The 18,462-nt window shown below is 41.3% G+C and overlaps 1 protein-coding gene across 9 annotated transcripts in view; it reads right to left on the bottom strand.

Annotated features, from left to right (window-relative positions):
- TTC7B (tetratricopeptide repeat domain 7B) overlaps positions 1-18,462 on the bottom strand; it is a 259,212-nt gene that overhangs the window by 167,836 nt on the left and 72,914 nt on the right. For all 9 annotated transcript variants that reach the window (XM_072745564.1, XM_072745562.1, XM_072745563.1 and 6 more), the window contains one exon: positions 14,672-14,802. In XM_072745564.1, the coding sequence (XP_072601665.1) occupies positions 14,672-14,802 (131 nt within the window). The remainder of the gene's footprint in view (positions 1-14,671; positions 14,803-18,462) is intronic.

The following is an 18,462-nucleotide window of genomic DNA, read 5'->3' on the forward strand; positions in this document are numbered from 1 at the left end:
CAGAAGCCCTTCAGAGGCCCAGCTGTAAGCCAAAGCCCAAGCATTCTAGAGGTCTCACAATTATTCTCCATACAGCATTGAAGCAATTGCTAGCTCTCTAACTTTCGAGCTTCGGGAAATAGCAAAGAAAGCACACAATGAGCAGATGTTGTGGGATGAAATCCAGGTGGGCAACCCTTGGATTTGAACTCCATCCCAGCATCTTATCAAAACTGCCTGGCTCCCTCCCGACTTAGCACTTGGCTCTGCAAGTGCTGAGGGGTAGGTGTTCCTCCTACCCCTGCGAACTGTCATTTTGGCTCTACTGTAGGCTCCTCCCTAAGGCGTCTTCCCAGTGCTGCACATGCACCGAGTGTGGTCTCTTGTAAGTCTCTCTCAAGATGATCTCATCCATTCCTCCAAGCTTCAGAAATCGTCCACATGCTGCCAACTCCCAGAGTCATCCTCTTTGCCACAGACTTTCCCTCTGAACACTAGACTCATATGTGCAACGGCTTCCTTGACATCTCCCCTTGGAGGCCCAACACTTGAACGTTAAAAAATTAGCCTTCATTTGCTTTCAAGAATCGTTTTAAAAACAACAAAACAAAACAAAAAAAACCCACCACAATTACTTTAAAGCAAAAACAATTCGCCACAGCACAGAAAGAAACTTTTAAAATTGTCTGGAATTCTACCACACAGAAATAGCCAGTTAACATATGTTGAACAAGAATCCAGGTACCTCTAAACATATGAATCAAGGAAAAAAAGATAAAAATCATTTTACGAAAATTGAGATTGTTATGTACGACAGTTTTAAATCTGAACCATTACATTTAATTTTGATTAAACTTAACAAGAGAAACTAAAACGTGACCAAAGGAATCACTCAATTTCAGAAAAATGTGGGGTTTTTCTATAGGTAGTCATTAAAGGTCTGGGCACTTGTCCTAAAGATAAAAGCAGATCTTATATTTATTATACGTGTGTGTGTGTAGAGAGAGAGAGAGAGAGAATAATGATATAGACACAGATACATCTTAACAAATTAAGTTTTTTGATCCATAGAAGTAGGATGTCTTCCCATTTATTTAATTTCTTTCAACACTGATTTGTAGTTTTCAGGGTATAAGGTTTGCACTTTTTTATTATCCCCACATATTTTAATCTTTTTGATGCTATTATAAATGGAATTGTTTACTTAATCTCATTTTCAGATTGTTCATTGCTCATGTAGAGAAATAAGAGTGGTTTTTAAAAAATATTTTATTTATGAGAAAGAGAGAGAGAGGCAGGCAAAGACACAGGCAGAGGGAGAAGCAGGCTCCATGAAGGGAGCCTGATGTGGGGCTCGATCCCAGGTCTCCAGGATCAGGTCCTGGACCGAGGGCGGCGCTAAACCACTGAGCCACCCAGGCTGCCCCAAGAGTGATGTTTTGATATTGACCCTATATTCTATAACTTTGCTGAAATCCTTTACTAGATAAAATAGAGTGTGTATGTGTGAATCACTTAGGGTCTCCTGTATACAAGATAATGTCATCTGCAAATAGATACTTACTTCTCCCTTTTTAATCTAGATGCCTTTTATTTCTTTATCTTGCCTAATTGCATTGGCTAGAACATATACTACAATATTGAATAGAGGTAGTGAGAACAAACATCCTTGTCTTGCTCCTGATCTTAGGGTGGAAAATCGTCTTTCACCATTATATATGTTGTTAGATACGGATTTTTCATAGGTGCCTTCTATCAGGTTGAAGATGGGAACTTCCATTCCTAGTGTGTTGAGTGTTTTTATCATGAAAGGGCGCTGGATTTTGTCATGTGCTTTCTCTACATCGACTGAAGTTATCACTATCATGTAGGTTTTGCATTTTATTCAACTGATATATTAAATTAATTGATTTTCAAATATTAAGTCAACCTTGCATTCCTGAAACAAATCGTGCTCAGTCATGGTGTATAATCCTTTCTATATGTTTTTGGATTCCATTTCCTGGTATTTTGTTGAGGATATTTGCATCTATATTCATAAGGGATATCAATCTCATAAAAAGAGTTAGGGAATGTTTTCCTCCTTTTCTGTATTCTGGAAGTTTTTATAGTAGTGCTGTCATTTCTTTAATATTTGGTATAATTCAGCAGTGAAGTCAACCTGACCTGTAGTTTTCTTTATGGGAAGGTTTTTGACTATAAAATTAATTTCTTTAATAGACAAAGGAATATTTGGGTTATTTATTCCTTCTTGAACTTCAATAGTTTGTGTCTTTCAGGGAATCTGTCATTTTCTTTAAGTGATCACATTTATTGGCATAAAGTTGGTCATAATTTTCCCTTATGATCTCTTTTTTTAAAAAAGATTTTATTTTTAAAGTAATATCTACACCCAACACATGGGGCTCAAGCTCACAACCTAGAAATCGAGAGTCACTTGCTCCACCAACTGAGCCAGCCAGGCACCCTTCCCTCGCAGCCATTTAATGTTTACAAATCTATAAAATTGTCTCTTCTTCTTGGGTGTTGTTGGTAATTTATGTCTTCTCTCTTTTATTCTTGTTCAATCTTGTTAACAGTTTACAAACTTTATGGATCTTTCCAAAGAATCCTTTTTTAGTTTCACTGATTTTCTCTGTTTATCTCTTTCCTACTTCACTGATTTATGTTCTGATCTTTATTATTTCCTTCTTTTTGCTTGCTTTGGCTTTAATTTTTTCATTTTCTAGTTTCTTGAATTGGAAATTTTGACCACTGATTTGAATATTTTCCTAAGACATGCATTTAAAGTTATAAATTGTTATATTGTTTTAAACTTGTAGAAGCTCTATCATTAGGTACATACACTTTCAGAATTATATCTTGTTGATTAATTGATCCTTTTCTTATATAACATCTCCCTTTATCTCTCATAAATATTCCTTGTTCTAAATTCTACTTTCTGATGTAATACAGTCACTGTGGCTTTGTTTTAATGAATTGTTTTCATTGTATATAATTTTACATTTTTTCTACCTATATATTAATTTTGAATGGTTTTCTTATAGATAGCATATATTAGGCCTTGCATTTTCATCCAATTTGAAACTGTACAGACCATTTATATTTAATGTAACTATTGACATGATTGGAACCATCTTGCTTGCTGTTTCTTTTTTTTTTTTATCATCCCATCTGTTCTTTGTTCCTTTTTTCTCTCTCATTCATCTTTTTTTGGATTGATGATTCCATTTCATTTTCACTAATGACAGTTAATTATGTTTGTCTATCTGTCCATCTGCTCTCTTTTTTTCTCTCTGCCCCCCAACAGTATGCAATATAGCTCTTTAGCTTATCACAGTGTATGTTCAAATAATATTACATCAATTTATAAATATTATAAACACCATATAAGAGTATACTTACATTTCTTCCCTAAACTTTTGTGTTATGGTGGTCACACATTTTACTTCTATGTTATATATTCCATAATATGTTGTTAGCATTGTTGGTTTAGGTGATAAATTATATTTTTAAAAAATTAAAAATAAGAAAAAGTCTTTTATATGCATGCTCATTGTAACCATTTATGATGATCTTCCTCACATTGTATGTATCTGTATTTTCTTCTGCTTGAACTTCTTTAACATTTCTTGTTATGCAGGTCTGTTGGTAATGCATTCTTTCAATTTTTGTTTGTTCTATAAAAAACAAAATCTTTGTCTTCTTTCTTCAGAGGGGTTTTGAAATTTTTCATCCACTACTTTAAAGGCATCTCTGTGATATCCTCTCACTTGGATTGTTTCTAATGACAAATCTGCTTTAACTATTAGCTTTATTCTTCTGTCTTTAAAGTTTCTTCTTCTCTGGCTTCCTTCAAGATTCTTTGATTTTCAATAGTTTACCTATAATATGTCTAAATGTATGTTTTTATTTATCCTGCTTAGGGTTCTGAGATTCTTGAATATATGGTTTGCTGCATTTCAGTAATTTTGAAAAACTCTCAACTGTTTTCAAATTTTTCTTCTGCTTCAGTTAGGCTCTCCTCTACTTTTGGGACACCAAATACATATTTTTTTCTGTAAGTCTTGGATGCTCTGCTTTGATTTTCCCCCCACTCTTTTTGTTCTTTTTGTGTTTCTATTTGAATCATCTCTATTAACCTATCTTCAACTAAAAGATTTTTTTCTTAGCTGTGCCCAGTATTCTAATATGTCATCAAAAACTTTCTTTATCTCAGGGCACCTGGGGAACAATGTGACTCTTGATCTCAGGGTTGTAAGTTTGAGTCCCATGTTGAGGGTAGAGATTACTTTAAAATAACATTTTTTTTTAAAGATTTACTTACTTATTTGAAAGAGAGAGAATGTGTATGAGTGGGGCAAGGGGCAGAAGAAGAGAATCTTCAAGCAGACTCCCCGCTGAGTGCAGACCTGACACGGGGTTTAATCCCAAGACCCATAAGATCAAGACCTCAGCCAAAACCAAAAGTGGGACACTTAATTGACTGAGTCATCCAGGGGCCCCTAAAATAAAATCTTTAAAAAATTTTTCTTCATCTCTTATATTTTATTATTTCTAGGATTTCAATTTTATATATTCATAGTTTCCATCTCTCTGTTGCAATTCCCATCTTTTTATGTATGTTGTATGCCTTTTCCACAATATCCTCTGACATATTATTCATTAACATTTTTAAGTTCCTATCTGATAGTTCCAACACCTTGGTCATTTTTAAGTTTGGTTCTGTTTACTGCTCTTCACAATAGTTTGCTTATTCCTGTTTCTGTGTATATTTGTGTATATCTCATATTTTTAAATTCAATGTTGAAGATTGTGTGTGGAGAAATACACTGAGGTAAATATTTATACCTGAAAATGGGCACTCTTTTTCATCTATAAGGCAACAAATGTGGGGAACTTGAGTCAATCTAGTCAGTAGTTGAAGTTGGGCTGGGTTTTGTTGCTTCTACAGTTACCTCCAATGCACCACAGACTTCAAATTCCTCAAGCAGTAGGCTACCAACTTGTGCTTACTGTGGGACCTGGGATGACAGAGGGTTTTTCTCAGTGTTTCTGTTCCATCCTATTTTCAGCAGTCCCTGTAGGCTTGCACTACAGAGGGGATTTCCCTCCAATTTCATGGCCCTTTCCCCACGGCATTCTGCCATTATTCATTAGTTGGTACTGTGTTTGTTACATGGCTGGTGGTGGGAGGGGGAAATTCTTGGATTTTCCTGGTCCAGCTTCAGTCTCAGAAAGAGTCTATATAGCTGGAGCTCAGGGATGAAGTTCATCCTCAGGGGGTCCTTTTTGGGCACCTCCCTCCTAACTCCCAGAATGCCTTCTGGGACAAGAACCACCTAACTTCCACTTCCAGGAAAACTCTGAGCATGATTAAAGCTCCTAGAAGTCCAGATTAACCCTAAAATATAAATCTCTAGTTATCTTAATAAATAACATCATCCACCCAGCTGCCCAAATCAGACATTGGGGCGGGGAAAGGAAGAGGAGTTGTAGCAAGGCTTGATACCCTAACATTTTCAAATTTATTACCACATCCCTCCTAATTATTTCTCAAGTATGTCTGTAATCTATTCTATTTCTACAACCATTACCTTCATGGAAGGTAATCACTTCTTATAAGATTTCCACAATAGCCTCCTAAATGGAGTCTCCATGTCATCTCCTGCTCCTTTTCTTTCCCACTTTCTACAAGCAGCCTGAATCACTTTCTATAATACAGTCTGGGTCATGTTGCCCTTGTGATCTTCCTCACCCTTCAGGCATCACCTTGATTATCACCTTGTTGGAAGGCCTTCTCTGGCCACCTAACATCATGTAGGCCTGCCTCTGTTATTCCCTCTCACAGCAAGCAGCCTATCCTAATCCTTCACTGCACTTATTAGTATATTTTTTTTACTTGATTATTGGCTGTCTCCCTCTGTGGTGCAGAAACTTACACAAAGTCAGGCCACATCTATTTCATTTACTAATATGTTCAGTGTCTACAGCAGTGTTTGGTGCAGGGTAAGCATTGAATATATATAACAAATGAATGAAATACATAATGAATGAATGAGTGAATTTGCAAGACCAATCAGAAATGCAGAAAAAAAGCAGTAAGATAGTAACCTACTGTGCACTAGGTACTATGTAGGTACACAGGCTCTCTCATTTATTCCTCCCCAAAAAGAGATACACACTACTACCCCCTCTTCACTATAGAAGGAAGCGAGGCTTTGTTCCACTGTGTGGGTTGCCCAAATTGCATGGCTGGCAAGTGTTAGAGTTGGTGCTGAAACTCAGGTCCCCCAGACTCTGTAGTCCAGCTCCCTCCCTTTGTCCCATCAGTCTTCGTTTACTTGCAAAACAAAGTCCAAAAGACTAGAAGTCAGAGCTCCCAGGATGAGGGTTTAGGTTACAAATGGGAAGAATGGGAAAGACACAAGGGGGGAGGGAGACAGAATAGCTCGGCTCAGGGTTTACCCTTCAGTCTAAGCACCTTGGATTTCATCCCTTCTTCACAAAGAGCCTCTAACACATGGGCCTGGGCAGGAGTATTGTTTGGCAGTGGCGAAGCCACTTGTTCTGAGGATAAACACTTCCCTGCAAGAGGACTGCCAACAAGCATCCTTAACAAGTGCAGCCTGCTTTGGCAATAGCATACCCTTAATGACTAAGGAAGCATGATAGCAAGGAGGCAGAGGTCAAAGACTTTAGGTCAAAACTCCCAGGTTTAGGGGCATCTGGGTGGCTCAGTCAGTTAAGCATCTGACTCTTGATTTTGGCTCAGGTCATGATCTCAGGGTCCTGGGATTGAGCCCTGCATCAGGCTCCATGCTCAGCATGGAGTCTACTTAGGATTCTCCCTCTCCCTCTGTCCCCCCCACTCCACTCACGCTCTCTTTCTCTCTCTCTCTAAAATTAAAAAAAAATAAAAAATAAAAAGACCCAGGTTCAAGGTCAGGTTCTAATACTCCTCACCACTTGTGGACTTAAGACAATTCTTTCAATCTCTCAGACTTTTACTATCCTCATCTGTGTAATGGGGATAGTAATATATACCTGACACAATTGTTATGAATTGTAAGTGGGAAACTTAGTGAGCATATAAACATTATAATCCTTAATGGAGATATATTAAAGAGTTACCTTCAAGTAGGAACAAAATAATGACATTTTCTACCACTTTTATTTTTTAATATTGTTTTAGAAAACCTGGAGATAGGGGAAAAAAACCTGGAGACAGGGTACGAGAGAGATAAAAATGGAAAACATTAGACAGGAAGAAACAACAACAAAAATCATTCCTCTGCCACATATTCATAGTCTCAGAAAAATGAAAATCAACTCTATTTTTATGGAGTTCAGTATTACGGCCAGTATTCCTACATTGCTACCCTTGTCAGCCTTCAAAATTCAGTTCAAGGGTCCTCTCTTTTAGAAACCATCCCTGCACTAGCACGCTGGTCCCCCAAGACCCTTCTCTGGGCTTACAGAATCCTCTGAGAGGTTCCCACCAAAGCACTGCCCACACTGGCTATGGACTTGGGTCCTCATGAGATCATATGTTTCCTAAGGACAGGCTCTGAGGCTTATTGACTACTGTGCTCCCGGTGTTAAGCACACTGTAGAACACAGAAAGCACTCAATATTTGTGTAAGTGGATTAAAAAATTTAAAAGCATTACTATATGGGAAAATATATGAAAAAAAATAACGATCCTATTCACAAAGCAATACAAACAAAAGATGTGGGAATAAAATAGACCTACTAAAATCTCTGAAACAAAAGTATTGTAAAATGGCAAGAGATATCATGGTCATGGATGAGTGAAGACTAAATATAATTCTCTGAATTATATATAGGGTTCATAAAAATCCAACCAATCCTAACAGGATTTTTCTAGAACTCAACAAAATTATTCTAAAATTGACCTAGAAGTATCATCAGAAAAGAATAAGGGACATTCTGAAAAATAGGAGTAATATGTAGTTAATAATCCTTTCAGATGTTGGAACCCATCATAAAGTAGTTATTGAATGGTGTCATACTGGTGTGATATAAGATTAGCAGAACAAAATACAAAAGCCAGAAATTACTCTTGTATCTAAAATTTTATTGAATGACTTGAAATATATAACAGCAAATATGAAAAAAAATAGAGATAAGATCACCTTAAAGTGGTAGCAAAATTTGAGAAAAACATTAGAGTCATATCTAATATCACACAACAAAATAAATCCTCAGAACATTTGGAAATTAAAAGTTGTTTTTGAAAATATGAAAAAGGACTGAAAAAATTTTAAATACTAGAGGGAGCTTATCCCAATATTTCAGCTTTAAAACAATGAAATAAATGTGACTGAAGAAAATCAGATTCAACTATATACAGATTTTTAAATTTATGAGCAACTTAAAAATGGAAATTTACTGAGAAAATATTTAGAGCAAATATGATTAAAGGGTTAACATATTTGTGATATAGACTTTATTCAAATTATCAGAAAAAGATTTCACCCAAAAACTGGACAGAAAGTATACACAGAAACAAAAGGGATATAACTAGGTTAAACATAAAGTTACCATATGACCCAGCAATTCCACTCCTAGGTATATACCCAAGAAAAATGAAAACATTGCCCACACAGAATCAGGTATACAAACATTCGTAGAAGCTTTACTATAATGGCCCAAAAGTTGAAGCAACCCAAATGATAAATGATAAATGATGAATGGATAAACCCAATGCAGTACATCCATAAAATGGCATATTATTTGTCAGTAAAAAGAAATGAAGCCCTGGCACGTGCCAAAGAAGCCAGCCATAAAAGACCACATTTGTGGGATTTTATTTGTATGAAATGTCTAGAATATACAAACCCATTCAGACTAGGGGACCTCAGGGGTAAATGGGGAGTGAGTGCTAGTGGGTACAGGGTTTCTTTTTGGGGCAACAAAAATGTTCCAGAGTTAAATACTGGTGATAGTTTTATGACTCTAAATATATTAAAACATACTGAATTGTATACTTTAAATGGGTGAATGAGATGGGATGTGAATTCTAGCTCTATTATGCTGTAATCCAAAAAAGAAGTGAAACATAACCCATAAGCAAATAGATGGGAAAAACTTCAACCTGACTGACAAAGAACTGCAAACTCAAACCTCAAGCAAGGGACCATTTCCACCTGGCAGCCCAGCAAAAATGACTTCGGCAGGATAGCAACCCTGTCGGGAGCACAAAGCAACCACTATCCTCCCGAACTGCCAAAGGGATGAGATGTCAGGAGGCCTTGCGGAAAGCAAATGAGACATAATATGTAGTTAATGGGGATGTCAAAAATATGTCCAGGTGCGGGAACCCACCCTTGGGAAACAAGGCAGGCCAGGAAGGCGCCACCCGCAGGAAAACCAGCGGGGGGCCCCAACCAGCAGAGGCCAGCCACCTCTCCATGAAAACACAGCAGGCTTCTGACATGATGGTGAGTGAAAGAACAGAGCTCCATAACGGACATAATGGTACGAGGGCCAAGACTGAACGAGAATGTGTGAAAATTAAAATAAGCTACTGTTCTCTGGCTTCCAGACTTTTCTAACTCAGCTTTTAAGTGCGTGCAGCCTCCCAACCCAGTCGGCAGACGGCAGGCCTGGGTCAGAGCACATTTAGTGGCTGGCTGGGCAGTCTCCTGATGTTTTAAGGAAGCAGCTTGGGAAGCTATGAACAATTCCCTGCTGCTTTGGCTCCAGTGGGGAGCTGGGGAAGGGAGGGGGGATGAGGGGGAAGGGAGAGGGGATGAGAAGGAAGAATTTTTTTTTTTTTGTCTCCCATTTTACAGTCAAAAGCATGGCCATGTGGCCTCCCGGAGTCACACCCTGCCTCTCCCATGGGCAGCACTGAGTCCTTCTCCTGAGACATCATCTAGTCCACCTAGGTGTCCAGCACCTCGGCCCTGTGACTGCAAGCTTGTCCTCTAGCGAGGAGGTAACACAGGCAGGGCCCGGCCTTGCTGACCAAGGAGCCCCTCTCTGATGGCCACAGAGGAATTCCAGGGGGCGTCCGGCAACACACGGGGACCAGCTGTGTCTCCTCAAAACCTGAGCGCTAAGGCCGCCCATAAAAAGTCTGCGGGGATCCCACAACTTAGCATTAACTTCTTTTCTAAAATAGGGTGTGAAGAAGTGAACTGTCGGCAGAAGGTAAAGTTCCACCCTGGCACGGCGTCTGCTCAAGAAAGCCCTAACCAGCTGGTTGGCTGATGCCTGCAAAGGACAGAGACAGGATGATTTCATTTGCCAAAAGCAGGGCTCATATTATGATATTCAAAAGTGAAGTCATCTTTATTCCTATCATGGCACCACGAGAAGCTCCTCGTGGGGAAGGTAACTTTATTTACTGTTGGCACACTGCCACCATCTGAAGATAAACAAATCAAGGACAGCCTCTGTCATTTCTAATCCTATCTGTTCTAATTCAATTTATTTGATTAAATCATGGTATATGCACAATTTTAGAAGTATCTCTTATTCCCCTTCAGAGAACAAACTATCAGAGAAAATTAGGTGACTCCCATAACCCTAATATAACAAGGACAGCACTAAACAAATATTTCATCGCCCTGCTTTTGTGTATTCTGTTTTCTTTGGCCCTGCCTCCACCTTTGGACAAGGGGTTGGGGGTACAAGGACATGTGGAAATGTCCCATATCATATGGGGAACCCTGGTGCTCGTTGGCTCTTTAGTTCCGGACAAATCAGGTGGTGTGAGCCCCAACATGAAAATGGAAAGCTGAAGCACACAGAAACACATGGATAGACCAAGGCCCAACAGTCAGAGGCAAACACAAGTCCAGAACCTAGATATGATACCAGGACTCCAGGGCAAGCTGCTGTCCCCATTATCTTCTGTACAGGAAAGGGAGAACCAAGTCCTCCTGAGAAAAATTACTCCATAAATATTCTGTTAGAAATTATTTAACATTTTGGGTGCGTGGAGTGGCTCTGTTGGTCAAAAGTCTGCCTTTGGCTCAGGTCATGATCCCAGGATCTTGGATCAAGTCCCAGGTCAGGCTTCCTGCTCAGCTGGGGGTCTGTTTCTCCCTCTTCCTCTCCCCCCTACTTGTGCTCTTTCCCTCACTCACTCTCTCTCTCTCAAATAAATAAATAATATCTTTATAAAAAATTATTTGACATTTTTAATAAAACAGCATGTTTAGAGTATTCCAGATTTTTATTGATCTGAAATCTTCTAAGATTAGTAAAGAGTACACTGCCAGGTGACACAGATACAGACCATATAACTGTTGCTAACCACACACTAGGAAGTACTGAGTTAACCCACTTTCCCTCACCACAGCCTTATAGCTATGTTACATATGAGGATTCTGGGGTGGCACAGAGAGGTTGAGTAACTTGCCCAAAGTCCCACAGCTCAGAGGTGGCAAATCCAGGATCCCAGCACTGACCATCACTTTACCACTGTGCTCTGTTCCATCTCACAGCTCAAGTTAGCTGCCTCGAGGGGCAGCCATGGCCGCCTGCCTCCTGAAGAGTTATTGCCCATCAAACACTTCTCTATTCAGAGAATCTGGCTGCCTCAGATACATGATTTGGGGGTTTCAGATCATGAAAAGATATTGACCATGACACCCCAATCTGTCCCCAAAAGTTCTTCCCCAATTTTTTCTTGCTAGTGAATGAAGTTAAGAACCAACACTTGTAAGTAAAATGTCAAAAGGTCCTGGCCAACAGAATTTTCTTCACTATGGAATAGCTGGGAAATGGAGGGAAACCACTGAGACCCATGGCCTGTGCTCAGCAGAACCAAAACAGGAACGGAGCCTGGGGAGCTTTCTAGAGTCAAGGCCTACAGACCCAGAAAAACAAAGCACTATTTAGCTAGGCTTGTCCCAGCCTGCTTATTTCCCTAACAGATTTTATTCAGATTTCCCTAACAGATTCAGATTCTATTTCCCTAACATCTCTGTTTTCAATTTAGCATAATTCTTAAAAGCCAATTTAAGTTCAAAATTAAAAAAAAAAAGTCCAGGCAGGTATCTTCTGCATAGCACCCCAATCTTGCCCTTTAAAGACCTTGAACATCCACCATTCTCCACAGTCACTTAAGGAAGACCGCTTTCCCCTTAGACTTCCCATCAATCCACAAATGGTTTCTTTTTTTTTTTTTAATTTAATTTTATTGATTTATGATAGGCACACAGTGAGAGAGAGAGAGAGGCAGAGACACAGGCAGAGGGAGAAGCAGGCTCCATGCACCGGGAGCCTGACGTGGGATTCGATCCCGAGTCTCCAGGATCGCGCCCTGGGCCAAAGGCAGGCGCCAAACCGCTGCGCCACCCAGGGATCCCTACAAATGGTTTCTTGAGCACTTACTACAGTCAAACAGGCATTTGGTTCGTTCAGTCTCTCCTGGTACTAATATCCCAGCTTGCTGAGGCCTCAAGCAGCTTCCCATAAAGGAAAACTCATGCTGGAAAATCAGAGCCAGAAAGGTGAACATCACCTTTGACTGCTAAGATTGCACCCCAAGCTGAGGCAGCTTCCCCACGGTACCCAGCACTATGGCTGGCTTGGCTGAACACTTACTGAGCCCTTTCTGCAGGTAAGGGTATGAGGAATGACACAGCGTGTGCCTGTGTGCAGGGTTCAAGATAATGACATGAGTGAGCCCTGAAATGAGTGTCAGCAGAGTTCTAGTCCTAGCTTCAGCCCTGACTTCTGTGCATCCTTTCTGTCTGGGCCTCTGTTTCATCTTCCAATCTGACATCATCTGACCCTTGTCTCCCCAACAACTCATGCAAAAATCTCTTTTAAGTCCTATGATTAGGGGTGCCTGGGTGGCACAGTCAGTTAAGCGTCCAACCCTTGGCTTTGTCTCAGGTTGTGATCTCAGGGCAGCAGGATCGAGCCCCATGTTGGGCTCCATGTTCAGCGTGAAGTGTGCTTGAGATTCTCTCCCTCTCCCTCTGCCCCTCCTCCTCACGCTCTCTCTCTCTTTAAAATAAATAAATAAATATTTTTTAAAAATGCTGTGATATAACAGTCTGACCAAAGAACCAACAGTGAATAGGTGGCTCTACGTAAGCGCAACAGCAAGTACACCCAGGCCTGCCAATCCCCAAGTCATTAAAGACCCGTGTAACAGATGCACCTCCTCTCTGCCAGCCAGGAGATGCCAAGATGACAGGGCCAGACAACTGGTGGACAGTAAGGTACAAAGCAAGGGTCCCTACATGGCAAGGGCTGTGGGTGCAGCGACAACAGGTTGGCTGCGCTAAGCAGACGTCTCCACTTTCAAGCGCCGGCCACCAAAGACGCACACAGTGAAGACAATGTGGATTCTGAAAGCAGGCTGCGTGATCATTTCTCTAAAGATCATACCATAAATTATGAATAACCAAAACTTCCCTTTCTCATAGAAGCCTTCTGATAGGACATTTTGGCAAGATGGTCAGGTATCTTCCTGAATTCCTAGCTGTCACGACCCGTGATTTATAACCCATGCTGGTGCCACCCAGGTCCAAAGCTAGTCCCATTATTTCTCCCTAGTCTTCTCTGTGGCTCTCATCTGCACTCCTGGCCCGTTACACAGAAACTCTGATCCTCGTCATACACATCAACACACTAGAAGACTTATGAAAACAAAATCACTTCCGTCTGTACACTTACAACAAAACAAAGCTAACCAGACTTCGGCAGTCTCCCCCATTCTGATCCTTAGGGACAGAGAGCATCCAAAAATTGATGGGAAACCACACAAGTCATTTTCAGTTTCACGGGATTTCTAGTCATTCTAAATAACCTCACAGAACACATCTCTGGGTGTGAAGGGGAAAATATCAGTGTCAAGCCTTGGTTTGAATGCCAGGAAACTCTGCCATGGGCAGAGATGGCTGGAGCCCATTGTTATCAGTAAAAGTAAGTGACATTTACGAAGAATCCAGTATGTTTCCGCATCGGGATGGGATGCGGGAAAAAATCCCTTTATTTACAGGATCTTTTACAGTCCCTACAAGAAATGAAGTAGAAACTATTATGCTCCTTTTATAGATGGTGAAATTGAGGCAGAGCATGAGGGAACAGTAAAGAGCAAAGCCAAAAGCCAGCGATCCTTCCAAATGGACAAGTTGTGCAAACCTGGCTGGTGTGTCTGATGGGGCCTCTAACCTCCTCTGCCCAAGGGTGTGAACTCAGGGCCTCCTGCTCCGGTGGCCCCCTTGTCAGCTGCTGGTTCCACCACAGGTGACTGCTGACTGCTGGCAGTAAACCCTCCCTGAAGATCTCAGAGGATCCACACCTGCTCCAAGTCGGTCAGCCAGGAGTCCCCAGCAGCCTTTCCATGTAGCTACTGAGGTAAAGCCTCCCAACCCCCAGATGCACATCATCTTGGCATATCGTCCAGACAAGTACAAATGGAGCTCAACCTACTTTGCACAGGAGAACGTGAATGACTAACCAGCTCCGGGGCGCACTGTCATTTCTGCTCTGGGGATGTTAAAACACTTCCCAAACGCTTTTCCCGAGGTGCTACAATCACCACCAGCTCCTTTGCACTGAAGAACATAAGTAAAGCTTTGCATCCAGAGGCAGATGTGCTGAAGGTTTTCCAGAGGATGAGCACAGTTCTCTAGAGTCGGCCTGGAAATTTTTAAAAATTATCAACTGGAACGAACGCACGGTCCTCACTTACCCTTTCTATCTCTTGGAGGTAGAGGAGAGCAATGTCCCCTGCTTTCTCATAACAGGTGATGACATCCTGTTCCCGGTCCACGTGGAGGTTACTGGTAGAAGAGGAAACAGGCAACTTCTCTAAACAAAGTCCTTAAAAAAAAAAAAAAATACAAAACCTGGTTGAGTTGTTTTTCGTGGAGCTTAGTTTTTCAACATCACTCTAGACGGCCAGAAGATGGCACGAGGATGGCACCAACTGTCCAAAGAAGCAAATGCTCTGCCTTCTACCCTCCCTCACTGAGAACGTTTGACCTTAATATCCAGGTGGAGAATCTGATCAGGTACTGTACCATGATCCCATTCAGATGTCACAGAGCTTCTCATCCAAGGACATTGCAAGGTCCTTGGAGTAAAGCAAAGCTAGGCTCACAGCACAATACTAGCTAAGGAATATCTTCTATCCCAAAAGGCCCACTTAACTAATTGAACATAAACACAATATTAAACGATCTTGGGAGTCTCAGTTACTAGGAAAATCTTCCTAGTATCTCCAGAGCTTCAGAGTTTTGCAGTCACCATAGCATCACAGACCAGAGCTCAGTTACGGGCTAAGAAAATACCAGAACTGCTTTGTGGGCATTTCTTTGGAGATGGAGATCCTCCTTGCCAAGACAGAGCTCAGGGCCGGGATGTATGAAAGCACAAAGGGCTAAAAAACAAAACAAAACAAAACAACCAGTGTTGGGAGGAGCAGCTGGTGCCTGAATGACCACCAACCTGTAGGTCTGCTCTGGGCAACCAGCCGGGAGCAGCAGGCCCCGGGGCTCCACTCACAAGCTGGTGGAGAGAGGGCACACTGCAGGGAGGGGGGCTGGTGCCTCCACACAGGAGGGCCTCTGCTGCGGTGAGTGCCCTGGGACACATATATACACACATGGGACACTCATTCCACTCCAGGCACAGGCACAGGATAGAGTTTGATACTGACAGAAATGGGGTCTGGAACTGGAAGAAGCCAGAGAAATGCCCCCAGAGAACCCACTCATTTTACAGACCAAGAAGCTGAGATCAGCCACAGTAACGCAAGTGACTCGCCCCAAACCTGGCAGCCAGCCCATGACACAACAGGAATCTGAACTCAAGTCTTTGGCCTTCCAAACAATAGTCATCCACTTGGTTGCTAACTCTCAGAGCGGATGCCACTCCAGACAGGGCGCCAGACACATCAGCAAATGACCCACAGTTTCATGTGCCATCATTTTGAGAATGGCCTCTTCCAAGCTGCTCTTATCAAACAGTGCTTGTCCCTCCAGGCTGCAAAAATCCACGAGAGACAGCTGTACCAAACAGAAAGGAGGAGAAATCACTTCTGTTCACAAGGAGCCAGCAACGGCAGGCAGCGTGCCTGGGAGCTCACAGATTATGAGTCCATCGCAGAAGGTATGGCTCGAAGATTTTATTTTATTTTTTATTTTATTTTATTATTTTATTTTATATTTTATTTTATTTATTTTTTGACAGCTGTTATTGAGGTAACATTGGCATATAACAAGCAAAACATTTTGTCAATATTTCATCATGATGGGGTTTTTTGTTCTTATTTAATTTTTTTTATTAATACCAAAGTCTACAGTTAAAACTGCATTAGGGTTCACTGTGTTCTGTCGTTTACAAGTTTTAACAAATTCATAAGGTCATATGTCTACCGTTACAGCACTGTACAGATTTGCTGCCCTAAAAACATCCCATGCCCCTCTAATTCATCCCTACCTTCCTCCTCCTGAGCCCCTGGCCCCACCACTCATCTTTTCACTGTCTTTACCGTCTTGCCCTGTCCAGGGTGTCACACACTTGTAATCCTGCAGCACACAGTGTTTTCAGTACCAGCCTTTTCAGACTGGCTTCTTTCACTTCTTTCACGTAGCATTTAAGGTCCCTGCACATCTTTTTGTGGACTGATCATGATCACTTCTTTTTGTTTCTACATAATATCCCATTTACTCATTAATCCATTGAAAGGCAATTGATTCCAAGTTTTGGCAATCATGAATAAAGCTGCTATAAACATTCATGGGCAGGTTATTGTGTGAACATAGCCTTCAACTGAAATGCATAAATATGAGACTCTGTAATAAATAGCTAAATAAATATACTTTGTTTACAAATAGCAGGACACCTGGGTGGCTCAGCAGTTGAGCATCTATCTGCCTTCACCTCAGGGCATGATCCGGGATCCAGGATCAAGTCCCGCATCCGGCTCCCTGCATGGAGCCTGCTTCTCCCTCTGCCTGTGTCTCTGCTTCTCTCTGTGTGTCTCTCATGAATGAATGAATGAATGAATGAATGAATGAATGAATAAAATCTTAAAAAAAAAACAAATAGCTTTGAAACAATATTATAGTTAGCTTTGTAAGACACTGCCAAACTGTCTTCCAGAGTGGCTGTTAACCATTTTGCATTCTCATCAGCAAGGAATGAGACTTACTGTTGCTCAGCATCCTTGTCAGCATTTCGTGTTAATCAGTTTTTTGGATTTTAGTCATTCTTTAAAAAAAAAAAAAAAAAAGATTTTATTTATTTATTTATTTATTTATTTATTTATTTATTTATTTGAGATAGAGCACAAGCGGGAGTAGAGGAGGGGGAAAGGGAGAGGGAGAAGCAGACTCCCCACTGAGCAGGGAGCCCAACTCAGGGCTCTATCCCAGGACCCCAAGGTCATGACCTGAGCTGAAGGCAGATGCTTACCTGACTGAGCCATCCAGGCACCCCGAGTTAAGTCATTCTAATAGGTGTATGGTAGTGTATCCTTGTTGTTGTAATCTCTAAAGACATATGATGCTTTTTTTTTTTTTTAAAAGATTTATTTATTCATGAGAGACACAGAGAGAGAGAGGCAGAGACACAGGCAGAGGGAGAAGCAGGCTCCATGCAGGGAACCTGATGTGGGACTCGATCCCAGGTCTCCAGGATAACATCCTGGGCTGAAGGCAGGAGCTAAACTGCTGAGCCACCCAGGGATCCCCCGATGCTTATTTTCCATCAGTATACTTCCTTTGGTGAAGTGTCTGCTCAGATCGTTGGCCCTTTTTTCAACAGGGCTGTTTGTTTTCTTATTGTTGAGTTTTACGAGTTCTTTGTATATTTTGGATACTGGTCATTCATCACATATCTGCAAATATTTCCTTCCAGTCTATGACTTGTCTTCATTCTTTGAACAGTGCCTTTCACAGAATGAAAGTTTTTAGTTTTGTTTTTTTAAAGATTTATTTATTTATTCATGAGAGACACAGAGAAAGAGAGAGGCAGAGACATAGGCAGAGGGAGAAAGAAGCAGGCTCTCTGTGGGGAGCCCAATGTGGGACTGGATCCTGGGACTCCAGGTTCATGCCCCGGGCTGAAGGCAGATGCTCAACCGCTGAGCCACCCAGGCATCCCAGTTTTTAGTTTTAATACTGTCTAAACTATCAGTTTTTTCTGGCATGAACAACAATTTTGGTATGGTATCTGAAACCACACTGCTTGGGGATTCCTGGGTGGCTTAGTGATTTAGCACCTGCCTTCGGCCCAGGGCATGGTCCTGGAGTCCCGGGATCGAGTCCCACATCGGGCTCCCTGCGTGGAGCCTGCTTCTCCCTCTGCCTGTGGCTCTGTCTCTGTCTCTCTCTCTCTCGCTCTGTGTCTCTCCTGAATAAATAAATAAAATCTTTAAAAATAATAATAAATAAAACTACAGTGCCAAACCCAAGGTCATCTAGATTTCCTATGTTATCTACTAGAAGTTTTACAGTTTTGCATTTTACACCTAGG

The sequence above is a fragment of the Vulpes vulpes genome, unplaced genomic scaffold (genome assembly GCF_048418805.1).
Source record: "Vulpes vulpes isolate BD-2025 unplaced genomic scaffold, VulVul3 u000000644, whole genome shotgun sequence".
NCBI lineage: Eukaryota > Metazoa > Chordata > Mammalia > Carnivora > Canidae > Vulpes > Vulpes vulpes.